The sequence below is a fragment of the Monodelphis domestica genome, chromosome 3 (genome assembly GCF_027887165.1).
Source record: "Monodelphis domestica isolate mMonDom1 chromosome 3, mMonDom1.pri, whole genome shotgun sequence".
Taxonomy (NCBI): domain Eukaryota; kingdom Metazoa; phylum Chordata; class Mammalia; order Didelphimorphia; family Didelphidae; genus Monodelphis; species Monodelphis domestica.
Window position 1 is genome coordinate 115,474,379 of NC_077229.1, and position 13,021 is coordinate 115,487,399.

At 37.6% G+C, this 13,021-nt stretch overlaps 1 protein-coding gene across 1 annotated transcript in view; it reads left to right on the forward strand.

Moving 5' to 3' along the window:
- The window catches only part of COL22A1 (collagen type XXII alpha 1 chain), a 564,322-nt gene that overhangs the window by 430,547 nt on the left and 120,754 nt on the right, over positions 1-13,021 (forward strand). The window contains exons 34-36 of the mRNA XM_056823025.1: positions 2,553-2,606; positions 3,966-4,019; positions 7,757-7,810. Of these exons, the coding sequence (XP_056679003.1) occupies positions 2,553-2,606; positions 3,966-4,019; positions 7,757-7,810 (162 nt within the window). The remainder of the gene's footprint in view (positions 1-2,552; positions 2,607-3,965; positions 4,020-7,756; positions 7,811-13,021) is intronic.

A 13,021-nucleotide genomic window follows, 5' to 3' on the forward strand; every position in this document is an offset into this window, starting at 1 on the left:
TCCAAAGAGCTTTAAATGACTGCCTGCTCTTTGATGCAGCCATAGCACTGCTGCGTTTGTACCCCAAAGAGATGATAAGGAAACATAAATGAACAAAAACATTTATAGCTATGTTCTTTGAAGTAGCAAAAAACTGGAAAATGAAGGTGTTCCCTCTAATTGGGGAATGGCTGAACAAATTGTGGTATATGTTGGTGATGGAATACTATTGTGCTCAAAGGAATAATGAACTGGAGGAATTCCATGGGAACTAGAACAACCTCCAGGAAATGACGCAGAGTGAAAGGAACAGAACCAGGAGAACATTGTACACAGAGACTGATACACTGTGGCACAATCGAATGTAAGGGATTCCTCTACTAGCAGCAATGCAATGATACAGGAAATTTCTGAGGGACTTATGAGTAAAAAGCTATCCATATCCAGAGAAGGAACTGTGGGAGTAGAAACACAGAAGAAAAACATTTTCTTGATCACATGGTTTGTTGGGATTATGGTTGTGGATGTTGACTTTAACTGATCACCCTTCTACAAATGTTAATGATATGGAAATATATTCTGAACAATTATACATGTAAAAAAACAGTGGAATTGCTTGTTGACTATGGGAGGGGGGAGAAAGGAGGGGAGGGAAAGAACATGAATCATGTAACTATAGAAAAATATTCTAAATTAATTAATTAAATGAAAAATTTAAAAAAGATGAAATTCAATGTGGATAAATATAAATTCTTTCATTGAGGGAGGGGGGGAGTGGTAACTTCACCAGGATAATATAGGGAAAACATGGCTGGACAATATTTCTGAAAAAAAGATCTGGAGTTCTTAGTAAATCACAAATTCACATAAGCTAGCCAGTAAGCAAAAAACCTAATGTAAACTTGGACTACATTAAGAGGGGCATGTTGTTGCTGTTGTTCATTTGGGATTTTTATGGCAAAGATTCTGGAGTTTTTTTTGTTTTTTCTTCTCAGGCTCATTTTACAGATGAGGAACCAAAGACAACTTGAGGGTTTGCCCAGGGTCCCACAGCTAGTATCTGAGGCCATATTTGCATTCAGAAAGATGAGTTTTCTTGGCTTCAGGCCTGGCACTCTATCCACTGTGTCACTTAGCTGCCCCTAAGAAGGGGCATAGGTTCCAGGTATAGAGAGATGATAATCTCATTGTACTCGGTCCTTGTCAGACTTCATTTGTAGTACTGTGTTTAATTCTGATTATTATAGTTTAAGAAATATATTGACAAATTAGTTAATAACAAGAAGAGCAAAGCCAAGATGGTGAAGAATTTGGGGTTCTTTCCATAAGAATCAAATCAAGGTCCTGGGTATATCTCTCCTATAAAAGGATTAGATTTCTTCTATTTGGTCCCAGAGGGCAGAATCAGAAGCAAAGGTTAGAAATGGCCAAGAATCAAATTTAGGCTTGCTGAGAAATGAAGGAAGGAAGGAAGGAAGGAAGGAAGGAAGGAAGGAAGGAAGGAAGGAAGGAAGGAAGGAAGGAAGGAAGGAAGGAAGGAAGGAAGGGAGGGAGGGAGGAAGGAAGGAAGGAAGGAAGGGAGGGAGGGAGGGAGGGAGGGAGGAAGGAAGGAAGGAAGGAAGGAAGGAAGGAAGGAAGGAAGGAAGGAAGGAAGGAAGGAAGGAAGGAAGGAAGGAAGGAAGGAAGGAAGGAGGGGGAAAGGAAGGAGGGGGAAAGGAAGGAAGGAAGGAAGGAAGGAAGGAAGGAAGGAAGGAGGGAGGAAAGGAAGGAGGGAAAGAAAGAAAGAAAGAAAGAAAGAAAGAAAGAAAGAAAGAAAGAAAGAAAGAAAGAAAGAAAGAAAGAAAGAAAGAAAGAAAGAAAGAAAGAAAGAAAGAAAGAAAGAAAGAAAGAAAGAAAGAAAGAAAGAAAGAGAGAAAGAAAGAAAGAAAGAAAGAAAGAAAGAAAGAAAGAAAGAAAGAAAGAAAGAAAGAAAGAAATTTTCTAACAATGACATATGTCCCTAAAGTGGGATGGGCCACCTAATGAGCTAATTGACCTCCTTTCTTGAATGCCTTCAAGAAGAGATCAGAAAACCACTTGGATGGTATAGCAGGCCCTCCTTTCAGGTATGAATTATATTAGTCAGTTTCTGACATTCCTTCTGGCTCTCAAATTCTGATTCTGTGTCTGCTGAGATTCAAGATGCTTTTGAGTAACTCTTCCAGAATTCAAATTTGGCCTCAGACACTTACTAGCTGTGTGGCCCTGGGCAAATGACTGAACCCTGTCTGCCTCAGTTTCCCCATATATAAAATGAACTAGAAAAGGAAATAGCAATCTGCACCAGTATCTTTGCCAAGAAACCAAACAAAAGGTCAAGAAGAGTCATAGCTAAAGAGACATAACTAAAATCATTTAACAACAGTGTAACATATATTAATTTTGAAAGCATTTTCATTCAATTTGATCATTTTTATGTTCCCTTCTATCTGTAACTTTCTAGGAGGCTATGAAACTAAAGTCACCCACATTTTACTGTTCTATTTGCTATGATACTAACACCTATGACCTACCTTTTGATTGCCTCTTGCCAGGGAGAAGCTGGGCAGAAAGGAGAGAAAGGAGATCCAGGCATTGGTGGGGAACCTGTGAGTATTATAGCCTTTTAGGCCATTTGTGTCATGGAAAGATGCTATTTCTTGGCTATCACACTGAGAACCATCCACATAGAAGGGCCATACCTGTATCAGGCATGTCCCTTATAAGGCTCTGAACATTTATCAGAGACTCCAGAAGTTGAATGGGAGATAGTGTTCCCACTATACACTGCCATGATGGATAATTAGTCCACTGCCTCCTGAGGTAGCCTATTCCACTTCTGAGCAATTCTTATAATTTAGGACTTTTAACTTAAGTTGAAATTTAGTTTCCTATGACTTCTGGAGGGGGCAGCTAGGAGGTACATTGGTAGAGAACTGGATCTGGAGTCAGGAAAAGCTTAGTTCAAATCTGACCTCAGACATTTTCTAGGTGTGTGACCCCCTGCAAATTATTTAACCTATGTTTGCTCAGTTGCTTCAACTGTGAAGTACAGATAATAATAGCATTCACTCCCTCCTGTAAAATTTAAATTAATATCAATAACAATAACTCCAGGTTCTTATTTTCCATAGTGTTTTATTAATAATCACTAAAGACAGAGAAAGCAGGTTAAAGCCTAATCTAACCTAATTGACCACTGCCTAGCTCTCAGCCAGGCTCCCCAGCTGCATTCCTGGGAAACAGAGAGAGAGGGTGGTTCCACAGCAAAACTTTTATCCTATGTCCCCGCCATGCATGTGCGTTCACATCCAATTATGCAGCATGAGCACCCAAATGGGATGCTGGGTAAGATGAGTTGAGCTGGACGTGCCTGGGGGAGATAATTCTAGCTCTACACTCCCACCCAGTGTTGAATTAATGAGGCAATATTTATAAGATACATAATATGTGCTTTATACTTATTTCTTACCTTCCTTCTACCAATTGGTCCTATTTTTTCTCTAGGGGGCCAAACAGGGTAAAACTAGCCCTTCTTCCACTTAGTTTTTAAAAATGGGTTAGTTAGAACACATTCAGAGGAGGGTGAATAGAAGGAATTGTTGAAGAAATGTTGTCTTTATAATAAAGATGAAACTTAGTGCGGACCAAAATCCCCATCTTTAAATCTGAAATATTGTCATGAAGAAGGCTTAGTTATTTTGCTTGACCATTAGGCGACAAATAAGTAGACTGAAATGAACAGAGCACTATTTCAGTTCACACTAAATTACAACCTCCCAACAATTTATAAGACATCAGAAAAACAATGAGTTGTCAAGCTGAGATTAAAAAACATTCATTTTAGATGGGATTCCTACTTTGAGTAAGGATTGGCCAAGAAGATATTTGAATCTTAGAAGTCCTAGAAGACTTTTCTTTTGTAATTTTTGGATTCCATGATTCCATGATCCTTTGATTGATTTTAGGGGCCACGTGGTTTTCAAGGTGAAGTGGGACCAAGAGGACCTCCAGGACCTCCAGTAAGTGAAATTGTTACACTCTATTTTCAGTAGGCTTTACCTTTATAGGAAAAAGCAATAGATACCCTTTTCCATTTTTCTAGTACAAATTTGTATGTTCTATATTTATATATCTTATATACATTAACCCGGACACTTTCCTATAACTGGAAAACAACCAGAGACTTGTCAAACTCAAGAGATATTTGGGGATGGTTAAGAATATGCTGGAGCCAGCTTGAACCAGCTTTCAAGAGCTTATTGTCAAATTCTTAGTGTGAACATTTACATCTGTGAAATCAGCAAAAAACTACAACTCAGGACTTTATTTATTTTTAATTGTCCAGACTTAAGAAAGTGATAGAGAAAATATTAACAATTCAGATTAAATTTGAAGTATATCGTATATACATTATTTTTTCCTGAAAAGTCAGTTGTTAAACTAGTATACTCAGTTTATAGGGAGCGAGGACCTTAAGTTCTGGTTTCCAATCTTAGTTTGGTAACTAACCAAGTCTAAGCATTTAACCCGACTTGGATGCAGTAAAATGAGGAAGTTAAACAGAATGATTCCTAATGTCTCTTCTGGCACTAAAATTCAATGCTCTTCTGCCTTATGAACTTGAACAAGTCTTTGGATCTCAGTTTCCTCATTTGAGGAAGTTAGACTACATGACCTATAATGTTTCTTCCAGTTCTAGCATTTAGTAATTCTATACTGCATTTTGATCAATTATAACACAGCAGGAAAACATGATTCAGCCCTCATGCTATATTTGTGAACATGAATAAATCTCTTTACTATCTTTTACCTGTTTCCTCATCTGCAAAATGCTTGTAGTACCAACCCCACAGGGATGTTATGAGGCTCAAATAAATGCAAAGTGCATTACATGACTTCAAATATGATTAAATATCTTTATTCATATTATTATTGGTGATCTATGCCTTTCAGAACATCTTCATGTACCTTATGTCTACCTAGACTCTATCCAGTTAATATTTCCTGTCATGCTTCTTAGTGTGAGAACAAGGAAATATCCAGTTTCTATGATTAACTTTCAAAAATATCCCACCCCATTCCCACTAATTTACTTTCCTAATTCTGTGTTACATTAATTAGTGTGAAAGTTAGTTTCCAGTTTCTGAATAATGAGAGGCAAAGGTGATCTGGATGTGGAATAGGTAACAAAATGAGATGAAACATTTGCTGCAGACAATTCACAGTAAATAGCCCACACATCAATAATTGCAAGTTGACTAAAATGCCCATTTAATTTCATTGATGGGGTTAGGTAGAATAGGAATGAAGGACATAAGTGGATAAAATAACACACTTTGTGGACTTAATAACTGTCATTAAGTATAACTCAGTCAGCCTGCTTCTTAATCATTAAGCAGAAACAATTAAGATGTTTCACATGCTGGTATTCACAATCTGGTTATTAATCTTCTGAGTGGGGCTTAATTGATTGAGCATAAGGGAACAGTTTTAGCATCCTGAATTTTGCCCTTTATAATATTTGCCCCCAAATTCATTCAAAAACTTGTGATCATACTTATACCTCAGATTTGATGAGTAATTCATATTCTCCTTGGTCAAGTGGAAGAGCAACCTGGAACCTTTTCCCAGTGATGATATTGATTCCAATCTCATCTCTGCTCTACTTAGCTGTGTACCCTCAGGCTAATCAACAGAACATTAAAGTAGAGGACCTTAGAAATTAAATATTGGAATTAGAAGGGACCTAAGAACACTGAAACTGAAGAGAATTTTAGAATACAGAATTTAGGAAGCTACCTAAGAGATGATATAATCCTCTATGTGGCTCCCTGTTTAAAGCATTAGGAAGATGAGGTCCAGACAATTAAATTATCTTCTTTAAAGTTACTCAGATAGGAAGCAGCGAGGTGGCTCAGTAGATTGACAGCCAAGCCTAGAGATGGGAGGTCCTAGGTTCAAATCTGGCCTCAGACACTTCTCAGCTGTGTGACCCTGGGCTAGTCACTTAACCCCCATTGCCTAGTCCTTACCACTCTTCTGCCTTGGAACCAATACATAGTATTGATTCTGAGATGAAAAGTAAGAGTATAAAAAGAAAAGTTATGCAGGTAGTTACAGAACCAGGATTCTGGACTATATTTTAGACTCTAAATCCAGTACTCAACACCCTATAATATTGTTTGCCTCAAGGATATCACTTTAATACTTTGGAAACTATAAAGCACTTGCATGTAAATACAGATTTTGTCTTGTGATTTGGGCTTGCTTAGGAAGCAGGGCTCCCTTCATATGAGAGCTGTGTCAGATCCATTAGACCTCAGTTGTCTCATTTTTATGACCTTGGATAAATCATTTGCCCTTATATTTGGGCTTGTGTTTCATCATTTTTTTTAAAACCCTTACCTTCCACCTTGGAGTCAATACTATGTATTGGCTCCAAGGCAGAAGAGTGGTAAGGGCTAGGCAATGGGGGTCAAGTGACTTGCCCAGGGTCACACAGCTAGGAAGTGGCTGAGGCCAGATTTGAACCTAGGACCTCCCATCTCTAGGTCTGGCTCTCAATCCACTGAGCTACCCAGCTGCCCTCTCATCATTTTTTTAAACTTACATTAGACATGATAGATGATTTCTAAGGTGTTTTTTACCCTAATAGTCTATGTTTTAGAGTCTTTTTCAGCTCTGATAGTTTACATTTCAGGCAGTGATGGTGCAGTGGATGAAGGACTTTACTTGGTATCAGGAAGACACTCATTTAGGTTCTGCCTCAGACATTCACCAGCTGTGTGACCCTGAGCAAGTGACCTAACCACTGCCTTCCTCAGTTTCCTTAGCTGTAAAATGGCAGCAATAAACAAATGCACCTACCTCACCAGGTTATTATGAAAATCAATTGAGATTATATTTGTAAAAAGCATTTAGAACAATGTTTGACATATAGCAGACATTATATAAATGCTAGTTTACTTCTCCTTAAAGCCTATTCAAATTAAACATTCTAAAACATGATGAAAATGAACTCAGATGAAATTCTAGAACTCAAATCAAAACTCTTTAAGGATAGTATATGAATTAAGTATATGAATTCTAAAAATTAGAAGGCATCAAGCATGCAGCTGCAACAGGGTACAATTATCTATTAGACCATTGTATGCCAATCAGCTAGTAAGGAGAGAGTAAATTAAATTCCTGGCTTATACTCCCAAAATTGTTTGACTTTAAAGAGGTTAGAGTCTGAGTTCACCCAAAAGAATTTCATTGGACATATTGAGAGAAGTAGTGTGCTTCTCAAGGTAAAAACCAATTTTGCATCAAAATATTTCATCTTGTGGTGGAAAGAATGGCATGCTGGAAGTCTAGGGTTCTAGACCAGACTCTGCTTAGAACCCCCTCTATTGTTCTGGAGAGTTTATTATTGTAGAGGTATTGGGCTAGAAAACAGCACATGCTTTTTTAAATTTAATAACCTATATGCTAACATTCCATGCTCCGTATTCTTAAATCCTCGCCATGTTAACATTCTTTGTTCTCTATTCCTTGAGTCTATGCTCTAATATTTTAAAGTACGTGCTCCTTGAACTCCTTCTGGTTCAAACAGTCTTTGCTTTCCTCTGATGCTTCCCCCTCCTCCAGCATATAACTTTTGCCTTTGAACACCTCATTTGAATTGACTAGAGCAGCTCTCTGTCTGAGATCCCAGATGTTGGGCTGAGTTCAGCAGTTTCTAATTTCCTTGTGTCCCTTTGTTACTCTCTAGGGTGCTCAAGGCCCAGAAGGAGCCCGAGGGGGACCTGGAGCGGCTGGAAACACTGTGAGTAATTGCCTCTCTGACGTGTCTCCTTCACAGGGCACACAGCAGAAGGGATGTGCCAGCAGCTGCATTGCAGATTTTGGTTCTTGGACTAATTCTGTAGGGGAGGATGTGATCGGTAAACAAAGACACTTATTGAACTGCTTAGTATTGAGCAGAATCTCAGACCCTTCATTCATTACAAACCAATCCATTCTTTACTTCATGTTAAAATTTTAAACAGTTGGCCACACAGGTTTCTTTCAATACAGATTCTATATCACTACCATATTCCTTTCTGGTCTAGGCAAAGCCAAGATGGGGCTGCTCGGCTGCTCTCTTCCTTAGTGGTCCAAAAAGTAAAGGTGCATAATACGAGCCTGGACTTTTTAGAAAATCTCAATTAATTTCTTTGTCCTTATGGTGGATTAAAGATGTGTTTTGTTAGATCAGCACATAGGGATGCATCTTTCTACCTGCCTTCTCATCCTTGCATGTGTCAGGTGGTATTAATGCACAAAACAGATGCTTAGAGCTTTTAATCAATGGGGAATTCTCAGTAACTTAATTGTCTTGGAAGAGAAAGTATTGGAATTCTCTGTCGTCAGAGCTTGTTCCCTTTATTGTCAGACCCAACAAACCTTATGAGATATACTCACACTTTCAAGAGGGTAGTTCCTACCAACAGCTACTATTGGAAGAGATCTGATTAGACAAAGGTTCCTGTAAAAAAGATTTGAAGGGTTGGGTGGATCGTAGTCTCCATATAAATCAATGATGTTCCTTTGAAGACCAAAAAGCTAATGAGATCAGAGGCTGCATTAAGTTAATAAGTCAGTGTTCAGAATAAGATAGGTGGCAGCACTACTGTATTCTGCTCCATCCAATCTTCCAGATGTCATCCAGATTATTATGTTCAGTTCTGGGTGTGACATATTTGAATGACACATAAATTGGAGCAAGTCCAGAAGCAATTGACCAGAATGGAGACAGACCTAAATGTCATATGATAGAAGTATTTGTTAAAGGAACTGAGGATATTTATCCTGGGAAAAAGAAAAGAGGAAGAACATGAGATCTGTGTTTAAGCATTTGAAGGACGGCTATGTGGAGGAAAGATTAGGCTTATTCTGTTTATCCTGGAGGGCAGAACTAGGAACAATTGATAGAAATGAATGAGGCAGATATAAGTGGCATATAAGAAAAACAACAATGATAACAAGCCTTCCCCTCCCCAAAACAAATCATTCCCAATAAATAGGGTAATGCAAAATTGGAAGAGAAGGAAGATAATGGATTCCTCTTCACTGGAGGTCTTCAAGTTGAGGCTGGATTCCTGTTTAAGTACAGATAATATTAAATAATATTAGATAGATCATATAATTCTTTGTCCAAATCATTTCATCTCCAGCCCTACCCACAGGTAAAGATTGAGGTAGAGCCACTGGCTAAGAAGTCTGACTACTGTCCTGGGTCAGATTCGGGCTTAGAATATATGAAGGGAGTAGCAAATGATTGTTAACTAGGAGACTTATTACTATATCGAGGGTTAGAATATGACAAACCAATATATTAAGAAAAGTAGACAAATCCATTAAACTAGCAAAGAGTCACTTCTAAGGGTGGCAATAATCATCTCAAAAGAATGAAGTAAAATCTTACTTTACTAAAAAAACTAAAAAAGTTTTTTAACATGTTGTAATTGGTAAGGATTCATTTTCTCTCTCAAATCCCTCCCCTCAAAAATATAAAAAGGAGAAAAATAAATCTGTTTTTAACAAGTATTCATAGTCAAGCAAAACAAGTTCCCTTACTGGCCTCATCTCAAAAAATATATCTCATTCCAAATCTTGGTAAAAGAATAGTACTGAGTGTAGAAACCCTGGGCAGTATTCTTTCTTCAGCTTCTGAATTCAGAATTGGTCCTTTAGCCAAGCCAATGCTACCCATTCTCATTCTGACCTTCTACCTCCCCCAAACACCACCTCAATGGCAACTGCTAAGATAAGGGGCAAGAGATAATCCACTATGGACCCCGTTTCTAGATTCCTTCCTCACTTCATACAAGAATACTCAGTCTCTAACACACTTGTTGAAATAGGCAAAGAGAACTCTCATCAGTCTCTCCTAGTTCCTAGTAAATTGACCAATGCAGGACTTGTCTTCAAAGTCTTCCACCCTCACAGAGAAAAGTAGAGCCCCACAGGGTAACAGTATTCTCCCAAGCAATGTAAAAGATCCAATCTATAAAACCTATTCATCAGGGCCCAAAAGTCTAGGCCCCCAAATTATAGGATTTCAAGCTTCAAGAGACCACAAAATAATTTGTTCAGTTCTCTCATTGAATAGAAAAGGAAGCTGGGGCCAGGGAAGTATTAGTGCCTAATCAAAGTCACACTAGCATAAATATCAGAATTGGGATTTGAACTAAGACCTTATGGGCACAAAAAAAATTTGTGTTTGTTTTCTAATGTGCTCTGCTGCTTTACTGGGAGATACAGCAGACATTTATAACACAGGAGAAAGGGACTGAGTCATCAACTGCTTCACAGAAGAATTCCATGTAAAAGGATAAAAATGTGATTTGCTACTCAGATCAGCATAGTGCTCTGCTCCATAGTGTTCTTTCATAATCCAAGGGTATCTGAGTCAGCAATGGCCTCTTGCCTCTAGTTGAGTGAGATGAACTTAAAACACACACCGAGCTCCCAAGGACTCTTAGAGTAAACCAAATTGGACATTGCTATTTCTCCTCCTAGATGGTATGGTCTTGTGATCTTGAATAATGTATTTTTTCTCACTGGACCTTAGTTTTTCTCACTGGACCTTAGTGTTTTCAATTGTAAAATGAAGGAGTTTGGATGAAATGATCTCTAAGGACCCTGCCAACTTTAAATTCCATGGACTGTGGAAACAACTTTTATGCTATTGCATTTTCTACAAGTACTGGGACCTACTTGGCTCTCTCCATGGTGGATGTTGTTGGTCTGAGCACTTAAAGGTACCCTGGCCTCAGATTCCCAACTATCTCTCATGCTACTTGATATGTAGAGAGAAATATACACACATGCACACGCATGTACATGGTACCATATTCCTCAAAAAACAAATGATTAAAGGATATGAGCATAGAGCATTTATTATAAAGGAAATGTCTTGGTATTTAACTTTTATTTTTATATTAAAGTTATTTCTAAATACATCTACCATCCTTCTCCACCTTGCAAACCATCCTTTGTGACAAAATATGTTTAAAGAAACCAAAAAGAAAAAAAAATTCAGTAAAATCAGTGAACAGATTAGCTATGTAGGACAGCATTGGTAATGCTTCTGCACCAGAGCTCCCCACTTCTGCAGTGAATGGAAAGAGGTTCATTTTCTCATCTCATCTCTGGGAACAATCTTGGTCATTATAATAACATTATGCTCAGTTTTATTATATTTCTCTTTCTACATTGTCCTTATTGTGTCATTTTATGGGCTCTGCTTCCTTCATTTTACAACAGTATGTATGTCTTATATTTCTCTAAATTCTTCTTATTTCTTAATGTGCAATAACATTCTACTTTTATTCTATTACATCCATGAATGAGGTTTGTTTAAACATTTCCCAACAGATCATTGAATTTCCCAGTGGTCAAAAAATAGAAGCAAACAATTTTTGAAAGAATTTCAAACTGGATGTGAAACCTTACTTTAAATCACTAGAAGTAAGAGAAATGCAAAGTAAAAACCGCTCTGAGAATTGCAAATGAGCAGAGATAATAAGAACAGGAACATTCAGTGATAAAATTGGTATGGGAAAATAGGTGTACTAATGCTCTCTTGATAGAGCTCTGAATTACTCCAACTAGTCCTAATATCACTTTGAAATTATACAAGAAAAGTTCATAAATTGTCTATACTTGTTGGCTTAGTCATGTTGCTATTGGGCATATGCTCCAAAGAAAATGGAGTTAAATAGCCAAAATATACCAAATGTACTCTAATATCAAAGAACTGAAAACCAAGTGAGTACTCATTGAGATTTGACCAAAACAAAAACTGTATTATAAAAATGTTATTGTCTAGTAAGAAGTAATACATATAAAATCTTCAGGAGAATATAATAAGAATTGCATGAAATGATGCCAACTGAGCAATAGAATGAAAAGTATTCACAACTATAAGATCATAAATAAAAGGATCATTAAAATGTAGTTATATTTTGATTGATTTGACCAGTGGAAGTCCCAACAGATAACACAACAGGACTTCACAGCAGAGAGCAGAGATACTCCTGAAGTAGAATGTTATATGCATTTCTAAATGTACTCCATGCATTAGCTATTTTTGCTTAATTGTTTTGTTTTGTTTTTTTGTTAAAAGAGAGAGGTCAATCTAAAGGGGAATGAGAGTTCCCCATCTCCCCCCAGAAATAACTTTAATGGAAAGACAAAAGACAGTACGCATACACAAGTCCCCAGTCTTGGTAAATATTTCTGATCATTGTATTAATTAGTACCCTTTCCTTTCCTGACTGCTGTGATATACTCCTTGGACAGTCTTTGACTCAGCAGGATATACTTGTTAAGTAGCACCAGGCTATCCCTGAGATCTGGGTTGTTTCTTTTTCCCCAGCATAAGGAAGGGTGCCATCTTGCTTCTGATACTTAATACTATCGGTAGTAACCAACTAAAAAAACATAAATTCCTTTAAAAATTTTTTATCATTATTTTATTCCATAACATTTATAAATGTTTTCCAAAATTACATGATTCTTGTTGTCTCCCTTCCCTCTTCCCTCCCCACTCCTGGAGTTGAAAAGTAGTTACACAGGGTTATACATAAAACATAAATTCCTAAGGGACATAACTGCTTCTTGGCATGAGTTCCTTATATGGCTACTTGGAAGCTGGCTCAAATTTAGTCACTCTAACTTTTTTTGACAGACCTGACCCTTCTAGGATAGCTGGGCTGATCTAGTCCAATAAACAGCCTTGTGCCTTAGCATGATAAGCTGGTTTGTAATCAAGGTGCTAGTTTAGCAGCTCATAAGTGGCTTATGAGGAAAAATGCAGGCTTTTGAGGCTGATTTTATTGTCTGTTTCCTAAAAATCCTAACTCAGGTCCAATGGAGAGCAGGAACATGGACTAGATATGATGTTGGCATATTCACTTAGCAAAGTGTTCTAGGGAAAAAATGGACAGTATTACTTTGGGTGGAAAATTTCCCTAAAATTGAAACATGT